Below are 24,463 nucleotides of genomic sequence, written 5' to 3' on the forward strand. Positions count from 1 at the left end.
TTTTAACAGATGCTATTTCTAACTTTGTCTCTTGAACCAAATTAGGTATTTCTTTAAAACAATTCTTCCTGTTTACAAGCTCTTTCTCTGGGTTTCCTTATGCATATGTGCCCTTGTTCTTCTATTTCTTTATATCCAACACAGAGGAGCTGTTTGGCAGTGACCAGTGAGTTTATTAATCTCAAGTGCCTTATATTCTTTTCTACTTTGCCCATTTGATACACAGCATTGCTATTAAAGCTATTTCAAAACCTGATTATACCTTCTAGTAGGGTCAAAGCAATATTCTGCCTTAACTTGGAATCTGACAAGACTTGGTTGCCAAACAGATTATATGCTCAGTAAATACTAGATGAATGCTGTGACTAAGGACATGCTAATTTTCTTAATATCTACCATGTCTTATCTGTCAACGAAGCTCTTTGAAAGCGAGGTGAAGCAGTTCAATTTGCTTTTATTCTTCCTTTTCTCCCCTTTAAATGAAGAGGTCTCTGATTCAGAAGACACACAGATTACCATCTTCATTAAATCCATGTAGAGTAAGGAGTTTGCAAATCAATTTGAGATTTTTAAATGTATAACCCTATTGGTGGGTAACACGGCCACAATCCCTGAGCTGTTCCAGTCCTGAATAACTTTATCCCAGTTTTTTAAACAAATACTGCACAGAGTCATTGCAATGGAAGAGCTGTACTGATACTAAAGACTGTCTCCCAGTTTTTCATATCCTTTCTTACTGAGTTAAATCCTGAACCTCTTACCAAATACTTCAGAAAAACTTATTAATTGCAAAAGAAACTTATTTGTAAAAAGAAACTCCATTTTTATGCGGCTTCCCCTGAAGGGCTATTTAAAGCCAGTTATACCGAATGGTTCTTTACACATATGAGCCTTTTACAAGGTTGCACATGAGCAGTGGGATAGAACTAGGCTTCCACTTGAAAGTAGGTAACTATGAGACAACAGACAGTTAATACACCACGCATCCTAAAACGTCATGTAAGAGACTCAGGCCATCAAGCTTATCACCTCCAAGCTCTGCTGCACCAGCAGTTATGCTTTGGGTTTAAAAACGTTACCATTCTTTATAGCTCTGATGGAGTGATGTCCATTTACTTTCATTTCGGCAGACTTTTAATTTTGTGAGGCCTTCTGACTGAAAGACGAGCTAATGGAATCAATGAACAACTACCACCACCTCCAGAGAATTCCTTCCGTGTCAGCAAGGGACAAGGAGAAGGCTGTGCTTTCCAGAGGCCCTGTGGGGGACAGTGGAGACCAGTGGACACCAGACATGTCCCTCAGCATATCAGCTCACAAGCATCTCCTCTGTGTGGGACAGCTGAAGATGCTCACTGGTCTTTCCTTTCTGAGAAAGCACGTGAAGATAATCCTCGTCAAGAGCACTTTCATTCTGAGTCTAGTGCAGGTAACGACAGTTCCCTGTGACCTGCTCCATAGGTGGATATAATTATTATGTGCTATTTTTACTGTGACTTATTCTAGGAAAGGAGAATAAAAAGGCAAGTGTGTAAGTTCTCATGATGTTTACTTTAAAGTAAGGATTTAAATACCAGGTAATGAGCTGTTCAGAACTGGATAAATACTATTACATACTAATTCTGAACAACAGTTATGTGTTCCATCTTGAAAACATTTCTTCTGAGATAAAAATTCTTGATTATCAGAAATACAAACATTTTGTTCATTTGCTAATCCCAGCTTCCCAGTGGGTGAGCCATGAATGAATTACAGTTAAGCCAAGTCTTTGGGGCAGCCAGAGGGGCTGTGAAAGTCGGGACCCCGGGACTGGTTACCTGTGGCAGTGGGCGGCCCTCTCGGCTTACCCTGGAGTGACACACAAATATTACATTTTCTGTATTTGCCATTTTGTAGAAAACGTTAGGAAACACTGTAATATGTAGCAGAAAAATTATCTGGAGAACAGATTCTAATTCATTAATGAAGTGTTACTAGAAACACTGGAAAATCCTCTGAAGTCTCCCAATGACAGATTGTTTGATGTTGACAAAGTTCTACTAATCTGTGCTCACCAATGGAAGACTGTTTTGCAGCAAGAATCTACTATCTGGAAATATGTGAACTAATAATACAGAACAACTTCGATAAACTCACTGTGGTAACTACCTACTTTGCCTTCAAGAAATGACGCTGTAAACTGTCCCTTATGTGGACCTCTGTGAGGCTGGGGCTCTACTCAGAAGGTGTAGTTAGACATTTCATGAGCATTAGCAGTTACCTGTAAATACTTCAGTGTAATGCTAAAGCATCACCTGAAGAGACCCGATGTAGCCATCAAGTTTCTCTTTCCCATATGCTCCCCCACATCCTCAAATGTATGCACCATTTCTAAGTGTTCTAATTTGTTTTGTGGGTTGGCCACCAAATAATATAAACTGCTTTGAGAAAGGTCTTAGGATGGCTTTAATACTAATTCATTAGGGGGAAAAAATGGGAAATCCAACCCTAAAAACAGGATAAATCAGTCAAACTTTTTCCTTTAAACAAAACGAGATTTTGTTTTAAATTAAAAGAATAGCTGGCAATTCCAATCATTTTCATTTAAGAATAAAAGAAGCTGCTTCCAAGAACCTGCGGCAACAGAAAGCTTTCAAGTATTCTGTTCAGTCAGTTAAAAAAATTTATAGCCACGAACATATAGAATACTCCTTTCCACCTCAAACTCTCAATTAACAAGAGATCAAATTAATCTACAGACATCAAAATTGAAGGGATTTAAAAAATGGTTTTGTACTTTTATGAAACTCATCAAAACATCCAGAACAAGCTAAGTGACAATAACTTTGTTTTTAAAATGTACATTAAAAGTCAAAACAAGTGATCAAAACCCACCTTATAAACTACAGAGTGCAAAGAAGCCCGAGGATGACCGAGGTCATGCCATCCGCTAGGAAATCACACACACACAGCAGTACAGATGGAAAATCAACCCAATTCTACCACTTCTATGGGATATTATCCCACGATACTCTTACTGAAGAAAATCTAGAAAAACGTCATCAGGAAGACCCGACCATCTCTTAGGGAGCTAGAAGAGTATGGGAAAGGTGTGGTCTAAAACTCCAGATCAAATCAAGGTCTTGTAATGCCTCAAACCTCTGCATGTCTGTGCGAACTCGACCAATTCCAGATACTGAGCCGGCTTGTGAGAACTTGCAAGTGCAAGTTCTACAGGCCCTGGTGTGCCAAGCCTATGAGCTCTGGAGCATAACAGGGTCGTAATGGCAGTATTTACAAATAAAAGGGAAGAGCAAATACTTGAAAGTCGTTTCAGTGACAGTATCATGACTACACTCTGCTGTGATACAACTGTGTAGAGATAACGGACAACAATGTAAAAAGTAGGAAGACCGTGGCCACTTTTAAGTAACTGAAAGCTCAGGAGGATGTATCGCAATATTGGACAGGCTTTGCGAACACCCGTCACAGGCATCAGTCAAATTCAGAGCGGCAGGAGCACAGGGGCAGTTCTACTCGGGTTCAATGGAATCACCAAAGGATCACTGACCAAGTCCATCATCTTGAGTCCTTCCAACAGCTTGCAGTTCCTATTCTTCAGCCGATGGGCTTCATCAATGACGACACAGCGCCATGGAATATTCCGCAGCTCAGGACAATCAGTCAGAATCATCTCAAAGGTAGTAATGATGGCATGAAACTTATAGGACCCCTTTATCACTCGACCCTACAAGGATAGTTCTGAATTATTCTTTAGCATTACAGACTACATTAACAACTTTGAGGATGAAGGAAGAGCAAAGGACAGACAGATTTTCCCCTTTGGGGGCACCTTTAGCTAGGTAACACTTACATTTTGTTTTTAAGGTATTTGGAGGTTTTAAGCTGTTATGGCATAACAAGGCTTTAAAACCTTTCCTTTTTAAAGGAAGTTAGAAAATTGTTAGTAAAATTTTGGATCCAATTTCCTTACAGACCACACATGGTCAAGTGCCCCTAAGAGTGCCCATTCTAGTCACATCCTACAAACTCCAAAAGGTGACAGACCAAAGCAATTATGTAATAAGGCCAAGTTTTAAAAAAATTTTTACCTATTAAAACTTTTGACTTTTTTAAACTTTTGTAACCTATTTATATTTCTAAGGGGTTAAAATGAAAAGAAAAAAAAATCACTCAGGATAGAACTTATAATAATTTCCCAAAATTAGAGATAAATACAATAGATTGTAGTGTAATATTTTTCTCCTTTAATTAATTATAGGGCAGATTTTACACTTAAAGTAAACAAACATACAGAACAAAACTCTGCCCTATTTCCAGTTATAGGACTTCAATTTACTACCTATAACTTAAAACTATTTTAACACATACTATTATTTTTCCTTCATCATGTCATTTATAATTTCAATATCACAGACTAACTACACACAGGTAACTAGAAGAAGTAAAAATTTATAATAATTGCTACTAACAGACAAAGTATAAATTCTTCCCTTTGGATATATTTCATTCAATTGTCATTCAGCATTACATGTCTAATACTTTTAAGTTCTAGTAACAGTATAACAGTAAATATTCATATTTAATAACACCATTGCTTTGTTTAGCTTTTTGTCAGTATTGCAAAACAAAGCCAATTAGCGTATCAACATATTAAATGGCTTTCAGCGGTCATCCAAGGTTTAAAATTTTATTCGTTTTTAATTGAATAATCATGACCCAAACTATAAAAATAAAGAGCTGCAATCATAAGATGTAGAAATACACAAACATATATTGGGTAAGAAATCTAAAGCAAATTTCTCAGTTTTGCAAAATCTAGACCTTTCTCCCAAATCACTGAGGCCATTTTAATTCCCAGCACCTTAAAAGGCACATAATAAGCACGAGGAAAACAAACCACCTGTGGTGTTTTACCTGCGGATCTTTGAAGTACATTTCATACAACTGAATGGTCCGACGACTAGCTTGACTCCCATGATACACAACCACGTTCAACTCTGTCCAGGTACGGAATTCCCTTTCCCAGTTGGGGATTGTGGACAATGGGGCAATTACTAAAAAAGGGCCATGGATTCCTTTCAAATATATCTCATAGAGAAATGTAATGGACTGGATAGTTTTTCCCAAACCCATTTCATCTGCTAAAATGCAGTTTCGCCTTTGGGGAGGAAATAAAACAAGGAAAGTTTAATGAGTACAGATATTAGTCACTGCTTTCTTTCCACAAAATATGTATCACTATACTCACAAATGCCTATCATAGTTGAATCTCTTAGATTCAGTAAAATACATTTTAAAACAAAATCCTCTGTGACATAACAATTGTTTCTAAATACTTCTATCAATCTCTGTATTAATATTTGTGGAATAAACAAATAATAACATACTTCCAATGCTTGCTACTTTTTATCATTTTTATTAGAGAGTTAAAATATTAAATTATATTTGAGTTCTAGTTTCAACAACTGCAAAGGAAAAGAACTATAGGCTTTTTTTAAAAAGTGAAGGAAAGATTTTTTACATACATGTTGTACCAATTGAAAAGTAGCCAGTTTACTCCCTCCAACTGGTATTCCCTGAGTTTGTTATTGTTTTTATACTCCCTGGAACTCTCCGATTTCTTCCAATCATCAGCAGGAGGTCGCTCCTGTTTCAAACATAGTAAATCCCATTAGTGGTTTCTCAAAGACCACACCAGGACGCTATTTTCAAATTAAATCCTCTGCCATTAGCCAATTCTTACCACGCGCTCTGTTTCCGGTTCCCTGGACAGTAGTTTCTCAAACTCTTCGATCTTCGCTTGATCTATGTCCTGCCTCAGCTCCCACGTGCTGTCTTCATAAGGCAGTGAGCACCACTTCACCAGATAGTGAGTCACAGGCTGGGCCAGGTTTAAATAAATCAGAATGGGATTCATTTGACCAAAAACTATATATAAAGGAAAAACATGCTCTACTACATTTATAAAGAGACCCCACCCCAGCAACAGTAACACTGAGTTGGTAGAAGTTTTAGAAGTATGACCATCGAACAGGAGTCCCTAGTTATAGTCTCAAGTCTAAACTGGAAATAGTATTACTGAGTATTATCAGAACAAATAAATTTTTATCTAAGTGACTGGTAAGTAATGTTCAAAAGCCAAAACGTACAAAGAATTAGTTAGTAAATAACAGCTGAATTTGCGCCTTATTCTTATCTGTACAAATCACTTACCAGGTGTCTGATTCAGATTTGTATGGTAAATCATCTTAGTGTATTTACGTATTTACTTAATTGGCTAATTTCTTAAAGAATGAGAGAAACAGGCTTGAATTTATTGGGATCTCTTCCTTTTTCTTAAAGAGATAGATACTGTTTGTATTTAACCACTTTAAAATAATGTGTCTGAGCTCTAGAAGATAGAGCAAACTATTTTGGGTAATGCAGATCAATCTAGAAAATAACTGGGTTTGTTGACCTTCATTTCAGGACCAAGGTACACAGATCTGGTTGTGACGTTAAAACCATTTGGTGGATTATGTAACTATGCTACAAAAGTTTTTTTGGTTTTGTTTTTAAGTAAAACATCATGTACAGTCTTTATGTTATCTTCTGTGCACCACGTTAAATGAAGTTTATCAGCTTCACTAAGGATGTTCTATCTTAAAAAACATTAAACTCCATTTTGCTACAAGAGCACTCTTAATTACATAAGGGAAATTTGTGCTATATAACAGATTTATATCAAAATGTATTGAATTCTTTTTATTGATATTCTGGAATTGTACAAAATGTCAAGGTATTTGTTTCATACTGAAAATTGATTCTTTTAAAAAGCTCTCAGACTAAACATAAAGCACATTCAGCACTGTTATAAAGTCATAAAACTAATAGTAAGTCAATAAATTTCAGTTAAATGTAGACCATGTTAGCCATGATCCAAGCTGACCAGGCCCAGATCTAGGATTCCACGATCGTTCTCCATAAACACATGTAAGCTGTCTGATCCCCGCCCCCTAATACAACTGATCTCTTACCTCTCCCCGGTCATCTGTGCTGCGTGCAAAATCCATTATCCGGTCAACTTCCACATAATCTGGATTAAAAAGCTCGTCTTCAATCTGCACCAAAGGAAAACAAAAATTGAAATGTTTATACAACACCTGAGAGTAAACACTACTTCACTGCACCAGGCAGTAAAATACTGGGTCGCAGCAACACAAAATTTATATTTGGCAAATTCTATTATATTTATTGAAATGCTACAATTTAGCAAAATCATTCCCCATGAGGAAATCAGACTTCTCAGACTTTGTTAACTGGATCTTTTAATTACTGTGTGAAACCTTTTTACTGTGAGAGAATGTTTAAGAATATTTTTAATGAAGTGTGAAATTACAATTCACTAATGAGCAATCCAAAAGGCTTATGGCATGCAATGAATGCATTTAGCATTCTTGAAAGTACAGCTTGCGATGAAGAATCAGAGCCATGCACAGCAAGTGCTACTGGACTCAAAACAACTGGAGTTGTCTGATGCCTTATAGCATCATGTACAGAATGTTATTCAAAAGCCAAAAACAGTGAAACCAGTGCATTTCCTATTTTAGTGTGAACAGTTTATGATGTTGGGTTGTCTTTGCCAAGCAGTATTACTACCTCATTTGAATACAGTCTTGTCATTAAATCTAAGTGGTCTAATGATTTATTTGTACTGAACACAGAGAAACTAACTAAAAGTATTAAGGATAAAGAAATGAAGCTTAGGGGGCAGTCAGTTAACTTAGTTGGTTAGAGCACGGTGCTCTTAACAAGGTTGCCGGTTCGATCCCCACATGGGCCGCTGTGAGCTGTGCCCTCCACAACTAGATTGAAACAACTACTTGACTTGGAGCTGATGGGTCCTGGAAAAACACACTTAAAGTAAATGAAAGTTAAAAAAACAAAAGAAATGAGGCTTAAATAATTGGGTTATTTAGCCAATAGATTAATAATTTTTACAAAAGTAAAGTAATACTGCTTGCTTGCAAAGTTATCTCACTCATATAAAAGAACAAAATATGGCTCGAAGGGAAATTACAGACTAAGCTATACTTTAAAGAAGTCAGAGTCAGATAAATTAGAAAACAAAAGTCACATTATTACGTGTTCCTATAAATTTATCAGTAACACAACTTCATTAAAATGCTTTGCAAAGACACATGAGAAGTCACTTAGACACCAGTTGTATCCCCTGAACCGCAGGCTGAAGAGATAAGCTGCTTGATCATAGTTGGTTCAAGGATAACAAATATTCTCTGTGCCACTGAAACACCAGTTCGGATGCTTTGAACTGTGAATTATGGAACAAAAATCAGAAACACAAAAATGTGTTTCATCTGCCTTAGGCCTTTACACAGAGTTGATTAGTGAGGCAAAAAATTCACTGAAATGTTCAGTTAACTTAAAATGCTAACATATTAATGCACTGGCTTTGTCAAAAGCTTCTAGACTTAGGCACACAGTATGTATATATTATTCATATACCACGTAAACGCTAAAGTTTCCAGAAACTAGGTTTTGATGACAAATGCTTTCTTTAAGACAACTTGCTCTTTAACAGGAACTTTCATTGCGACTGAAAATCCTTAACTTTACTCCCACACACTTCTATCCTTCCAGCCAGTAGTCTATGTATGCCTCATGCATGTAACACAAGTTCTAGTTTCAATAATCTCTTTGAATAGAGATTCAAGTTGCAGCAAATTTATAAGGAAACCTAAGGTGAAACAAAGAATGCAAAAGTAGTCATAACTGCATGGAAACCCTAAAGCCAGGACCATCTATGGGATATGGCAAACGTCTGTGTGTGTGTGTGTGTGTGTGTGTGTGTGCACACGCGCGTGCAAGCACACATGCGTGCAAAAGAATGCGAGGAAGGGAATATGCTTTCTCCTTCTCTGCTAAACTTCAGATCCTATTTTTAGACTCAGGTTGATGCTACTTCCATTCAAGTCAAAATTTAAGATTTCTAGTTGACAAGTTACCGGCAAGATAAGATGTATTTCAACTTTCGTAGAGGTGATTCACAATGATAGACCCAAATAGACAGACTACAGAGCTAGGGCCAGGCACAAGTCCTTCGAGTACATCTGACTCCAGGAAACACAGTCCAAATAAATTTAATAAACAGAACCAGGATGCAAGGCTGTGGGGGAAGTTACCATAGCACTCTTTCCTTTTCCCTGCCACTAATCCATAGAAAAGGTCAGCAGAACATACGGTGTCTCTTTGTAGAAGAAAGCTAAATGATTTCAACTTGCCCAGTGTCACAAACATTTAACTTTAGTTTCATTAAGAAGGGCACGAAAAACAGAACTTCCCGTTATTTTCTTAGAAACTGCCCTTTCAAAGAATCACCTAAATATTCTCCAAGATCTAAAGAGTGAGTCACACCCAAGTAACTCCATTCCTCTCGGTGCCAACCACTGCGCCGTAAAGCAGCTTAACACTCAGAATAGCAGAGGTGCTGATACGGACACACAACCAGTAAAACCACCACCACCTGACCTCCCATCTAATACAAACTTTACAATCTGCCTGTTTGGAAGCATAGAAATCAGATTCTAGGGGAACACAGGCTTGTCACCTGAGATTATAAGGATTTTATGACGTAAGGAACTGAACACTCTTCTGTCCTCACCCCTCATTCCCAAAAAGAGGTGGGGGCGAGAGGTAGGTTGTTAAACAGGTATTATTTTGTACCAAATTTCACACATCTTTATAGTTTACATTTTGTTAACTCCTTTATGGAGGAGAAAACTAATAAATCAGCAAGTTTAATCTTTCAATGTGAAGGTTTCTCTTTTATCTACTTGAGGCTGTAAGTGAAATCAAACTGGTGATCAAAAGTCCAGAGACCCCAGAAGCAGTTTGTGAAAGCATTTATTTTTTTAAATGTAGTTGACTATGTTGAAGGGGAACTTGGTTGGCACTTCTTAAAATGGAGATTTTCTTCCCTGCCCTAGGTATGATTACCTTTCCACCATAATTGATAACCTAGGATATAGGGATATCAATATAAACAGGCAAAGAAATTATACCAACTTCTACCCCTTACAGCATGTCATTTGTGAAAATGAGTTTAGTGAACCCCCTGTAATCGGGTGTTGCTTTAAACAAAATAAATTTGCCACATACCTTCCCCAATACAAATAAACTTTTATTTCCTAGAACTTGCACTTAATATTTACTGTAGAGTTTTTAACCTGCTAAAAATTAACAGAATTTTTGTCCACTTACTTTTTTCACTGTCTACTAACTGTACTTTCATTACAAGATTTTAATCATATCATATTTCCACATAATATCGTAATGACCAGTATCTTCTAGACTAAGCAACAGGAAGAATGAGAAATTTCCTGTTTACAAATGTTTTTAGCAATAACCAGTTACCAACATGCAAGTAACACCAAATGAGGCAAACTAGTTTTTCTTAACAATTTACTGAACTAAAATTCAAAATTAAGAACACTTTAACACAGTAAGTACTTTAGAAAATCAGCCAGGTATTTCATACCTCTGAAAGGAATTTGTTCTGGCCCTGCTTTGCCTTAAACCGTTTAATCTTTTGCTGAATTCTCTTATCTTTTTCCAGATCTTCTACAGATGCCCATTGACAATGAAGATAAGAACTGAAAGAATAAAGTAATACACATGTCAAAAATAATTAATATTTTATTACATGCATCTTTTATTATTCCAAAAGTCAACTGAACAGATAATTAACAAAATAATCTGTTTACTTACAGAGGCTGCTGAGCAATACTCAATATAATTACTAATATTTGAGAATAAAATAAGAAAACCAATAATAGTGCCTAAAATTTGCCTTCTGTCCTGAGCCTCCAGCTCTCTTATCCACTTCCCATTAAAAAAAAAAAAAAGGACCAAGTAACAAGCTGTTTTCCTGAGTGAATGGATTATACTTCAATATAAAACAATTAACACTACAGGGTGGCCTCAATTATGAATTTATGTTTTGAGCCTTTTATCATTAATTGAGAAATAAAAGATTTTTTATCAAGTTAAAAGGATTCACATTTAAAACAGCAAAGGTAAACCTAACTTAGTCCTTCTAGAGCCATCAGGGAAGAAAGGCCTACCACCCACTCTCTGAACAACCATGCCCCCAACCAACTCCTAAGAGTTCCTGCTGTCCCAGCCTCGTCCTCCCAGCTCTGAATAGATGTCCCTTGTTCCCTTATGAATTCCACCACCAATGTCTACCCTATCCTCGCAAAGGGCAAGTTCCCTCCCTCCCCTTCAGACTCATCACTGCCAGCTCTGAGAAAACATGAGATTTTCCCTAACCTTAACTTGAATACTCTCCAACCTCCCTTTTTCTTCTCAAGATTCACAGACAGGTATATAGTTAATGTTTTATGGTACCTTTGGCATTATTTTGTTTGATATTTCAATACTCTTTTATACCTTCTTTCTCACCCTGCTCCCTGATAAGCTTTAACTGTCTCTTATTTTTCTTTCTAGTGATGACATTAAAAAGAAATGAGATGCTTGAATATATACACACCTCTTTCAAAATCAAGGTACTACTCTTGGAAATTATGCAGCCATTATAAAATGTTTCAAAATTGATTAATGACATGGAAATGCTTATGATGTTAAGTATCATATCATTTATATTTATGTAATGTCTAATATGCATTTTCAAAGTGAGGACTGATTTAGTCCTACAATCAACTGAGGGAGATAAAGACTTTAAATACATATTCCATGTATAGATATGAATTGATAAAAACCCTGTACACACATACACAAAGAAAATAGACAAAATAAAAATGCATCAAAATGTTAGTAATGATGTCTAGAAAGTCAGTTAGAAAATTAACTCAAAAAATAAAATAATTCAGTAATGTAGCAGGATATAAAATTAACATACAAAAGTCAATAGCTTCCATTCACACAAACAGTAACCACTGAGAAGATACAATGTTAGAGAAAACCTCTTGTACAATATCAACAAAGATAAAATATTTAACAATAAGTTTAATAAGAAATGTGTGAAACTTACGTAAGAAAATATTTAAAACCCTCTTAAAAGATACAAAAATAGAGTTGAACCAACTACAAAGACATCCTGGTTTTTAGATAGCATGCATCACTCAATATCACAAATCATAAATCTGTAAATTTAAAGCAATTTAAATAAAAATAAACAAGCCATTTTTTATGGCACTAGACAAGTTAATACTGAACTTACATATAAGAATAAACATGCAAGAATATTCAAGAAAAAATTAAAAAGGAAGCACTCTTAGGGGAAACTAGATCTAACAGATATTAAAATACACTATAATATAAAGCCTCTATGGGCAAAATAGTGTGCAACTGGCTCACGAATAGACAGAGCAAAGGATTAAAGTTCAGATACAGATCCAAATAAACATGAAACTTCCAATATATGATAAAGATTGCATCTCAAATAAATGGAGCAAAGATGGACTTTTCAATAACCATGCTGGAACAATGTTTGGCAAAGAAAAAAATCAGAGCCATGTTTTACACCACACATGAGAGAATCACCAAGTGGATCAGGCACCTACACACAGAAAATGAAACCATGCAAGTACTGCAGGAAACAGGGCACATTCCTCTTCAACCTTGGTGTGGGGAAAGGCTTTCTAACTACGACTCAAAAGCCAGATCCAATAAAAGAAAAGATTAGTCTAACTGTATAAAAATATTTTTTAGAATTTCCAATGCAATAAAAAACAAAGGCAAATGATAACTGAAACTGGGAAAATGGAGTTGCAACATGTAACAGATAAAGGACTAATATCCCATATATATAAAGAACTCTTATAGAGGGAAGCATAATAGGAAAATGAGCAATAGACCTGTACAGACAATTAGCAATACAAAATATAAAAATGGCCATTAAACTTATGAAAAAATGTTTTAGTCCATTTATTAAAAAAGATAATGCTAATTAAAACAACACTGAAATATGATTTTTCACAGAAAGTGAAAAGTAAACCACACTATGTTGGACAGGTTTGGGGAAAATACGTGTTCTCGTGCATTATTGGTTGAAATGCAAACATAGGGTTGACACACAACCCTATGGAAGGGAATCTGATAATATCTAACGGAACTACATGTATCTTTGGCCTTTTGATCTAGCAATCCCACTAGGAATTCACCCTGAAACTATGCCTCCAACAATTTGAAAATACACTGGCATGAGGATATATATTGCAGCATTATCTGTGAATGTAAAATATCAGAAGCCACTTACATGCCACATACATAGGAGACTGGCAAATAAGTTATGATACAGCCATGCAATGGAGAACTATGCAGCTGTTCAGAGAAGGAGGAAGACCTAGGCACTGATGTCGATTAATTTCCAGAATACAGTATTGTAAAAAACAATGTGCAAATGTGTACAGCTATTATGCTACACTTTTGTGTGTAAGAAAAAAGGGAAAATAAAATATATTTTATATATGTAAAATATATATATATATATATATATATATATATATATATATATATATATATATATGGAGAGAGAGAGAGAGAGAGAGAGAGAGAGAGAGAGAGAGAGAGAGAGAGTGTGAGTGTGTGTATCTGCCTATTCATGCCAGAATTTTGGAAAGGATAAATCTGAGATTAATAAGACAGTAAATAGGAATGAGGGAGAAAGAAAAGGAGGACAACGTTTCTTTGAGTATCCTTTTGTGTCCAGCTCTGACTTCTGAATCATGTGAATAGCTCATGAACTTGAAAAAATTAATAAATAAAAATCAATAAGGCTGGGGTGGGGAGCTAAAATGGAATATAAACAGAAACTAATGAATCAAACTGAGTATCAAATCAATAACATAACTACATGGAAAGGGGACGGGGAGGAAAGGAACCCAAGGAAATTTTGAACAAAGTATTTAGCCTCTATACCCTCAGGCTGAACACATAAAACTCTCAACAAATACTAAATGAATTTGTTGGTAGGCTTCTTTTTCACAGAAATATGGTCTAGTAATTCTGAAACCATGTCCCGTACAATCTAAGATGGACAAATAAGCAAATATATTATGGAGAATGAGAGCCAGGTTTCCGGTGGTCAAAGAATGAAATTATTAATATGGGAAGGGGTAAGGACAGAATGAACCCGCAGTGTTGAAATAAAACCGGAAGTATCAATATAAAGGCATTGTTTCTCACCATGTTGGCAGGCAGGCAGAGGTGTGTGTACATGTAATTAGCACATACATGTATATAACGTGTATGTCATATGTACACACATGTGCATACACGTACATGTACACACACGCATACGCATGCGCCTCCTAGCCCTACCCACTAAGAGGGCCTAGAACGACTCCGCAGCAGCAATGAGCATACCTAGTACCCAAATCTTGGTTTCCAAATGCCCTTCTCTAGTAAAAACAACCAACGCTCCTTGGAGAAATAACTGATTTCAGGACTTAAACAGGAAAAGTACAAGATGAGCCTGGAACATCTGGTACGAAATGCTCAAAGGAGGAGGGGGACAAGGCCAGAGGACAGAGAAAGGGCTTGAAAGGGCTCCCACTGGCCCAATCTGGGACAATGTGAGCAAAGTAAATAATGATATGACAGTAAAGAATTATGACCCACTGGGTAAGATGCTACACGTCTACACTGCTATAAAAAAGCAAATGGGGAAAAAGGTAGAGCTCTTCCTTACAGTTGAAACCCAACTCATAAATTCAAGGAGTAATGGAATAAGCAAATCCCCACTTAGCAACCATGATGGTATTTAATAGTCTCAAAGCATCTCTCCACAAAATACTTAATTACAAAAAGAAAAACAATTTCTCTGTACTCTTTTTGTGTAAATCTAAAATTATGTCAAAATAAAAGGTTAACAGAAATTGTTAATTTTATGGAAATTTTGATTTCCCTTCAATTTCAGTAATGTCAGATAGGGACGCTGTTTATTGTTTTTTGTTACGTCTACCTTTGCCTCAGCTCCTAGGACTGGTGGAGGATAACTGGTCCCCGGCCAGGCAGCGGTGCCTGGTCCGGGACACTGCACCCCCTCGGGGCTGCGTACAGGCCACATGTGATGTTTGCTGTGAGTCAGGCACCCCAGGCCCCACTGCCCCACGCTGATTTGGACAGATGCCAACCTCGTAGTGCCCTTCTCTGGCAATCGATAACTAAGCTTCTTTGTTGTGAATTTGATTTGATACATCAAGCAGAGAACTCTCTCTCTGCCTGTTATCTCCTCCTTACCACTCTCCTTCAACGGGTATGTGAGATCATGTCACAGGCATAATTTCCACGTGTGTAAACTCATACCCTGAGTATAAAGTGGTGATGACACCTAATGTTTACCGAGCGTTTTTTTAGTGCCAGACTATTTCTTCTTCTCTCACACAATAACACCGATCAGAGGCTTCTTCGTCATCTTACTTGGTAAAAGATTTTGCTCACAGAACTTCGGAAGTGCACCCGTTCATTAACACGGTGCCAATTGCAACAAGGGAGGTGATGGAAACCATGAAACTTAAGGTTATTATTTTCTAGGGTGGGGTCAATTTTCCTAGGCTGTCTTGACAGTAACTTCCAAAAGCCCCTCTTTAAACCCCAGAATTTATAACTATGGTACTTGAGTTCCGTCCCTTAAACAGTTTAAAGCAAATTTAATGTCTATGTTATCAACGAGGATTTTTGTCCTTGTTCTGCGATTGCTATTTAGGTTAGCCCACGGCCTCAGTCTTCTTCAGCAGGCGGACTATTGATCCTCAAAATGATGCTGCCTCATCAAAATGTGCTTCACCCCAGGATACTGCCTACATCTACAAACCAGAACAACCCACTGTGTCTTCTATTCGGTTTTTTTAAAGTTATTCAATTCAAATTCACTAAACAAAAAATTAGAAACAAAAACAGATAAACAAAACACAGCCTTTCAAACTGTGAGTGATGCCAGGGTTTTCTAGAGCTTCTGCCTGACAGCGCAGTTCTCATCAAGTGCCTGGCGTCCTGTGCACGGATGAAGGAGGGGGGGTGGCCCCACAGAGCACAATTCACTTTCAGAGGACAGGCAAATACTGTTACTCGCTTTTCTATTACTGTATGAGTTTTTATTCCCTTCTGAAAAGAACTCCTTGGTTACAGATGAAAGTTAGTCAACTTTTACACCCAATACACATTTTCCAGAAAACTAAATTCATAAAATATCAAAGATAAGAAAGTTATTAGGCATATACTCAGTAATGTTGCAACTATGCAGAGTGCCAGGTGGGTACTAGACTAATTGGGGGATCGCTGCATAAATTATATAAATGTCTAACCATGATTCTGTACACCTGAAACTACTACAAAATAATACTGAAGGTCAACTGTAACTGAAAAAAATAATAATTAGAAAAAAACACAGAAGTTATTAGGTAATGGCCTTCAAAGCTCTAAATAAACCATACCAAACTTTCCCAATTCCCAATTATTTTTTTATTTTCCCAATATTTTTTAAATCATTGTTTAGTACTTTGAAAATATATTCCCCAATTAAAAAAAAAATTCACAATCTACTTACAAGTTTTTGTATTTCACATAGAATTCCTCAACTTCTACCTCCTCTCCAGATTCCTTCTGCAACAAAATAAAATTTCAGACACATACTTAAAACCACATAATAGAATTACTAAGAGTAATGATTTACTCCCATATGAACACAAAACAGGGATGACAAAAGCACACACACAGGACGTTCTTGTGAAAATGAGCACATTGAGCTGGTAGGAGGCCAGTGCGGTGAAGACCGGCAAGCTTAGGCCCTTGCACGTTACTCGACGTGCTACAGCTTCTAAGACATGAATCATTTTTAACTCCTCCCTAACCACATGCAGCTTCATTCACAACAACCTGACCCCAAATTTGGCTTCCTGCCAAACCCACAGTGTTAAGTAGACGCCAAGTGTACCATTTTCTCAGGCAGCAGCCAATTAGCAACTGCTCTCCTGAATGCCATATGTATTATTTTTGGCTGCCTCATGGCAACTTTACATTGTAGGTTTTGTAATGTTTTAAAATATTTAAAAGACATTTATTCCTCCATATAGTTAATAACTCTAAACAAGAAACCATATAAAGCTAAACCTTGTTCTTATGATGTAATTTCAGTGCATCACTATTCACCGTTTTAGTTTTACTCAACGGTACAATTAAAATCTCTCAGGCAAGATGTCTCACATACATAGCAGCCAAATAAAATTAACACTCCAAACACTACATTTAGGTAAGGTTCAAATTGTGATACACGTCAGCAAATCAAGAGTTCAGTGGTTAAGATTATCAGTAGCATCTCCCTAGATCCTGCGGGCTGTAGTACCTGCAGAAGATACCACTCATATGAAATATTAAGCATCTCTTCCCGTATTTTTTTTCCTTTTGGTTTTAGGCTATTAAACAAGTCATAATATGTAATTTTCTTCTGGAGTATTTCATCAGATAAATCAGGGATGTAAATATAAACACCACTTACAGAAGTTTAGGAATTGCTTTTACACGCTTACAAGAGCACCCAAGCCTGCCTTGAGGGTCACAACTGGCGGCTAAGCCGGCTCAGAGATGCTGCAAAGAAAATTAAGGCAAGTAGGAACACAACAGAGGACACATAAGGAGCAGACTTCCACTGGATGACAGACTAGCACAGGAGCTGTTCAAAGAGACTACAATTTCCCTCAACACTGTCAAAGGTTGTGAACTTAAACTTTTCTTCAAAACTCTCACATGTATCAGTTAAACCTTAATTTGAAAAAGTTTTCCACCTGCCTAGAGATCATCAAGAAGAAGACAGTATCCAGGAGTGTGACCAAAACCCATCAACATCTGGTTCTGCCCTGATGGATCTATAAATGGTCATTAACCATAAAGCAGCTTTTTAAACCAATGGGCGCAGAACACCATCTATGCTCCTGACTTTTAGTTGTCCAAAATGAAAAATGTTTGCTGGACACCTTCAAGAGCCAGCAACATAAACAAGGAATTAACTTAGAGACAGAGTCTAGTCAGTTCAAGTGACAAACCACCCAGGACCCACCTTACCTTTTTCTAGCCCTAATATTACCCCATCCTACTCCCACATTTCAGCAGTGATTCCAAGACATGTTCTCTTTGGGCAGAATGGGAGATGCTCAAAGGCAAAGATAAGATAGTGGACAACCAGAGAAAATGGAAAGCCAGGGTGAGCCTAGACCTTTTGATGCTTCTCATAGCACATCATGAAATTTAAACCTAGAACGGAACTCAAATGGTCGGTCTAGTGTTTTTACTCTTGTGATGCTAACTATATTTTTTTCAATTCTGAAAGATTTTTAAAATTACGGGTGTTTGAGGTAAAAAGACAAGCTTTATCATTTCTATGCTCTATTATTTCCTGATTCCCTTCTTCCCCATCTTTCCTCCTGTATTGCCCTTTCCATCTCATTCTAAGCGTTCTCACCATCCCATAATTTGTGGGTGGGTACCAAAGCATACAGGATCAACTCCTGAACAACAGAGATAGTTTTCAATAGAGATGGTCTCAACTCTGTTCGCAGAAAGCTCTGACGCTTACAGCCATCAACTATCTGTCCTTGACTCCTGTTAAGACCCGTTTTCTTATCATGATCATCTATCCCTCTGGGGACCTGCTATGGAGGTGCCTCACACGAGGGTCTAGGGCTGTCTGGGAGGAAGCGAGTAGGTTCTGAGACCGAAGCGAGTCGCACCTGTGCTGGGGCAGGATTGTCCCGAGCCTGTTTCTGTCCCAAATTATGAGCCTCTGCTTTGTGTAACTGACCACGCATATTGGATCACCTTCTTGCCCTTAGAACTCTAAATAAAACTATTTTGTAACTTCATTTCACATAAATAGGATCATACTGACCTCTTTATTCTACATTAATAGCAAAACAATGAACAAAAGTGTGAGACTTCGTAAGCCCTCAGTAGTGTATTTTCATTATTCTAAATGGTAGTCAGTTTGACCAGCCTCCGGTGACAGCTGAAAACAACCCCAACCCTTTCCCCCAGTGCCCCAGTTTTCAGAAGCCATTTTATAATGGGCATATACAATGAATAATTGAATCAAGACACTATTTCCACACATACAAAAAATCCACTCAAATTTATTTCTTGGACAGTTACCATGAAATTTGACAGCCCTCCAAAGTAATTCTATGTGTTCAACAGAATAATTTGAGAAATGTGTATCTTTTCATTAGACTCCAAAACTAGTCTATCAAAATCCTTATTATTCATATGAAAGTTAAAACTCCAAACATATTAAACCATTCTTGTCCCATTGTTCACATGAACCAGAAACCCTAATCAGACAACAAACAGAGTTCTCCCGTCACCTGGATTCAAAAACAGCCATCCGGGAACTGCTAATCCTGTAGCCTGCAAGAAGGACCTTTCCTAAGCCTTCCACTACCAAATTAGGCAGTCACACTGGAGAAACAAAGCTCAACTGTAGCATCAAAAGGGAAATTCTGCTAATGCACACAAGAATAAGAAAGCACCTTAATAAAGTATCATAAGACAAAGGCACAAGCCCCTCCTACTTCTGGCCCCACCTACTACATACTCTACCAGAGACACCAAATCATAGCTCACTCAGGGAGAAAATAAGGACGATGGGATGAAGAGTTCTGCTTTCCTTACACTGTATCCTTTTTGTTACTGAGTTCAGCTAAAGAGGATTAAAACCAACACCTTGGAACTTAAAAAGAAAATAAATGTAATTATCTTTTTTAAATACAGAATTAAGAAATATAATTAGAATACACTTGTCAAACAATGTTGACCTTCTGATGCAAAAAGGATTTGAATTGTTCACCAAGACAGATGGCTCAACGCAGAAAGGGCTGTATGATGACTCAATGTGGGAAACAAAAGAATTAACCTCTATACCATCCCAAAGTCCATTCTTAAATCTACCCCAAAATTCAAATCCAAGTATGAACTACATCCCTTCCAGTGGGTCTCACGCACACTTATTTGGGCGTAGAGCAGCATAAACGCCTGAACCATCCCCATTTCCCTATTTCACATGAGGCGCTGAATTAAAAGGCTCGTCCAGGTGAGCTCTGTGAGTTTGCAGGACTCCACCATAATGGATCACCCTTCTCGGGCAACAGTGATAAGGTCAATGGACTCTGAAAACTATTAACTGAGTCTCTACTATGTGTCAGCACCGTGTAGGATTGGCTCTGAGAGCTTATAGCCAGTGCTATAATGCTGCCAGGGGGAGATAAAGGCACCTTCTCACAGCCACTTCTTCAATTATTCATGGTAACAGGAAACAGACCAGCAGGCATAGCTGGAATCCACAGGAAAATCTCAAATTTCCTTTTGTTTCTATTTGCCATACTTTCCCTCCAATGTTATTAAAAATGATAACTAAAGTAACTATTTTGAGAACATTAGCTAAAATTTTAAAAGTTAATAGCTAACGTATACAACTATCTAATGCTTTTTTTAATTGTCCTTTATGAGATACCAGTAATCTACAACCAAGTCAATGAGCTCCATCTCTCTTCCTTACTTTAAAATCAAACCTCAAGGCATCTCTTCCCTTCCAGAGAAATGTTTCCATTAATTTTCTCCATCCTAAAATTCACCAACTCAACAAATACTCCACCCTCATGTACAATTATAGTGATTTTTAATCTCCTATAAGATAAACGTAGTCATCTATAAATGGTAACACCTATTCCTAAACTGTGGATACTAAAAAAGGGGAGGAAAGCCCTAAAGTGGGCAAAACAGAAGGAAAAAGCAGTGTCCTACATAATGCACAGTCTAAGGAGCTCCGAATAACAGAGTTACTAATTTGCAACCCCCAAACCTGTTGAGTGTGCCAGCTGAAGCACTGTCAAATGAATGAAAATTAATATATCCCATCCAACACGCTATTTACTCAAACAAGTCACTTCAATTCAGTGAAGGGGATCATTCTTTAAAGCATGTCAAGTATTTAAATTTTATCATATATCTACAATTCACAAATTAACAGTTCTAGAGTCACTAAGACAAAAATGCAACCTTTCTAATGAGTTAAATAGTACTCATTTCTGCTTGAACAGGTGGGAAATTTGGTTGAGATTTTATCATTTAACTCATCAGAGAGGAAATTCTCATGTTCAAGGAGTCACCAGATAGCCACTCTATATACCCCCCATACCCCCTACAACTCATTGTGAAGAATAGGAAAGCAAACAGTCTTGCAATAAAGGTAAAATGACATTTACTGCTGGTGCAGTATCATTTTCAAGGATCTCTATCTAGATAGCAGTATTTGAACAGTGACGGTTTCCTATTTGATAAGCCTGGGATCTCACTTTAAGTCCCATAATTCCTTTATTCCTTGTCTTTCTCAATGGGAAGTTACGCTTTGTATATATTTTACTTAAGAAAAAAATAAACCTATTTCACATGGCAAAATAATGAGGTTGTCCTTCCACCCACCTTGAAAGCAAATAAAAGGAAAGAACTGTGCGTTTGACAAGGATTCAAGCTGAAAGACTGACACCTATATCTAAAGGAGACCACTTTCTAGAGAAACCGAAAACTGTGCTGGAATGTGTAAATGCACCTGGACGTCTACGTAATTCTTCAAACAAAATAAAGCATTTCTCAAACCAGGCAAGAAGGGAGATGGTTGGGATGAAACTGGGACTCTCCGTCAATTAAAAAAAAGTACAGTGTAACTGGAATTCTTCGTCACAGAATATATGTGTCCCTCAAAGATGAAATTAGCAGACTAATGACAGGTTCTGAGAGCTCACCTTTGCAGACCAACATGAATTTTATAATTATTTTGAAGAATAAATCAAAATTACACTGAAAACAGCTCAGTGTCATTACACTGAAAATAGAATTACACTAAAAATAGTTCCATATTTCACCATTACACTGACAATAAATATTTTAATTACTTATGAAAAAAATATTATAAAAAGTATGAGAAAACACCTACTCACTAAAATGATAAACTTCTGGGGGTGGGGATGGTGTAAAGGAAGGGCAGGGAACTTTCCTAAGGGTAACGAGGTGCAAATTCATGTTTATGATTTTTAGGAATGATATTTATGAAAAAGGCAGCCTATAACCCTGCAAGTCCTATACATTTCTTTGAGTTTTGAGTTTCTTGCTTACTCTAAATGGTATAATAAAGCACTGATTGTCTGATATATTTTAATCTCATTTGAGGCTGAATATCCCAAAGATGTACGTTGGGCTAATACATCAGATAGCATTAGAAATATCACCAGAAGTTTTATTTTCCAAGAGTAAAATTTTAAAAGAAATTATAAAGCAAAAAATAATTTAAGAGTCACACATACACCATAGGTTTTGATCACTCCAAATGGCACTTACCTGTTTTTTCACTGAACGACTACTCATGATTTTTTCTACCACGGGACCTTCTGCATCAACAGATTCCTAAAAAGTAAAATAGAATGAATCCATCCAAATGGAAAGCATTTCATTCTAAGCCATAAAAGCAAGAAATCATTCCCTCTATACCCTTTAAAAGACTGGGCACAAAGTCACCAGTGGGAAACATGATTGAAAAGAAAAATCCCACTCTGCACAAAGGCAAAAGGAAGATCTGTGTTTATGACGCCATGATTATGCGGTTTAATTACCTGGACTAGCATGGACCCCTAAAGCCAGAGAGCTTTCAGAAAGTCCAGCTGCCAAGAGAAAATCATCTCTGCATGAGAGCAGTCAAAAATGTAACTTTTCCTCATCTAAACCCATGGGGCAAATATACTCATCATTCTGTGATTGGAGGTAGCTTTTATCTTTGGAGGTCACATAAAACGTTACATAACAATCTACCATAGCACAGATTACCAAATAAAAAACAGAACTACATTAATATCCTTTTCAATGGGCTACCAGTTTGTTAACTAAAGTGCAGTAATGGTTAAAAAAAAAAAAAGGGAGGGGGGAGGCATTATTTGTTTTTTCTTTTAAAAGATCTTTACAATAACCAACCTTACATTACTACCCATTATTTTACACAAACTACTTTATCCATCATTTACATTGTACAGAGAAGAAAGTATGCCCTGCTGGGTGCTACAAGGCAGTAATTTCATAAAGGGGTTTTTCGGGTGCCTGACAGCAGGAGACAAGCATGAGTGGTTTATTCAAGTCCCAGAAGCTACAGCACTGAATTCTCAGAGGTAAACCCAGCCTCCTTGCATGCCAGCTCTGACTCTTCCTCAAGGCAGATCATTAATTCTCCAAAATTATGACATATCAATGTATAAAAATACATTTCAGCGAACAGGGGTTTTTAAAGAGATACCACTAAACACTACATTTCCCATAGCGTGTCAGCCAACATGAGACACATGTCCCCCGGCTCGACTCCAATGCTTCAGCTGAACTTTTCGGGTGCCAGCTACAAAATTCCCAGTCGATCCTTCCAAACGCGTGCGTGAAGCCCCCAAATCCGGACTCTCACCTGCTGCTCTGACTGCGAGGTGTTGGAGGGGGAATCTCTCCCAGCAGCATCTGCACCATCTGCCTCCTCATCAGAAATCTTGAACTCCAGGTCTTCAGTGTATCGCTTCCTTTTCACCTGCCTGCTGGACCGTCTCTTCTAAAACACAAACCAACAAAGGGAGTTTAAAAAGCAATCACTGATGCGCTTTGTAACTTCTCAGAATGGTGAGGTGGATAGTTTCAAAAATTAATTGTAAAGAAAAGCTGGTAACTTTAACCCTGTAATTCATATAAGAGATCACAGTGGCAACGGCTACAATGGAAACGGGGGGGCAGGGGGGGAGGGGGTTGTGAAGTCAGCTGCCCAGCGTGGCTGCAGCTCTACCACTCCCAGCTATCCCAGCTATCAGACCTTCAACTGGGAGAGAGAAATGACGACAAGTCTTGTTCCTTGAGTAACCAGTGTTACTCAAATGTGAAGGAAATACCGGAGCTGGGTGATGGGAATCCAGGTCTTCATTATGATCTTCTCTCTGCTTTTGCACATTTCAAATTTTACCCGTCATAAAAAAGCCCAAAAAAGTGAAGGCATTGGAAGACAATCTGTGTTATTTTCCAATTCTGGAGTTCTATATGAATACTATTATAATATTATTCTATTTCAGAGGGCTATTTAAATAGGTTTGCATTTTAATCTTGGTCCTAAAAGAAAGTCTGAAAATTTCTGAGATGAAGGACTGACCATCAGCACCTATTATGAATGACCATGAAAAGTAATTTCACTTTAAAAAATTTTTTACCACGCTGATTAAAATGTAAGATTGATAATGGCTAGTATTAGGATTACTGGCAAAATGGGTCCTCTCCACCCCAATGGTGACACTAGAACCCAGTACACACACGTTTGCAGGGCAGTGTGGTCATGTCTATCAAAACGCAAACCACGCCCACCTTGAGACCCATCAATTACACTTCT

At 37.4% G+C, this 24,463-nt stretch overlaps 1 protein-coding gene across 5 annotated transcripts in view; it reads right to left on the reverse strand.

Annotated features, from left to right (window-relative positions):
• The window catches only part of CHD7 (chromodomain helicase DNA binding protein 7), a 212,373-nt gene that overhangs the window by 41,192 nt on the left and 146,718 nt on the right, over positions 1–24,463 (reverse strand). For all 5 annotated transcript variants that reach the window (XM_074318933.2, XM_019752431.3, XM_019752430.3 and 2 more), the window contains exons 5-13: positions 23,507–23,644; positions 22,405–22,470; positions 16,574–16,629; positions 10,541–10,655; positions 7,020–7,103; positions 5,747–5,884; positions 5,529–5,650; positions 4,918–5,161; positions 3,551–3,727 (exon numbers count right to left, since the gene is read on the reverse strand). In XM_074318933.2, the coding sequence (XP_074175034.1) occupies positions 3,551–3,727; positions 4,918–5,161; positions 5,529–5,650; positions 5,747–5,884; positions 7,020–7,103; positions 10,541–10,655; positions 16,574–16,629; positions 22,405–22,470; positions 23,507–23,644 (1,140 nt within the window). The remainder of the gene's footprint in view (positions 1–3,550; positions 3,728–4,917; positions 5,162–5,528; positions 5,651–5,746; positions 5,885–7,019; positions 7,104–10,540; positions 10,656–16,573; positions 16,630–22,404; positions 22,471–23,506; positions 23,645–24,463) is intronic.

This window comes from Rhinolophus sinicus, chromosome 7, assembly GCF_057876585.1.
Source record: "Rhinolophus sinicus isolate RSI-liver-muscle chromosome 7, RSI-T2T, whole genome shotgun sequence".
NCBI lineage: Eukaryota > Metazoa > Chordata > Mammalia > Chiroptera > Rhinolophidae > Rhinolophus > Rhinolophus sinicus.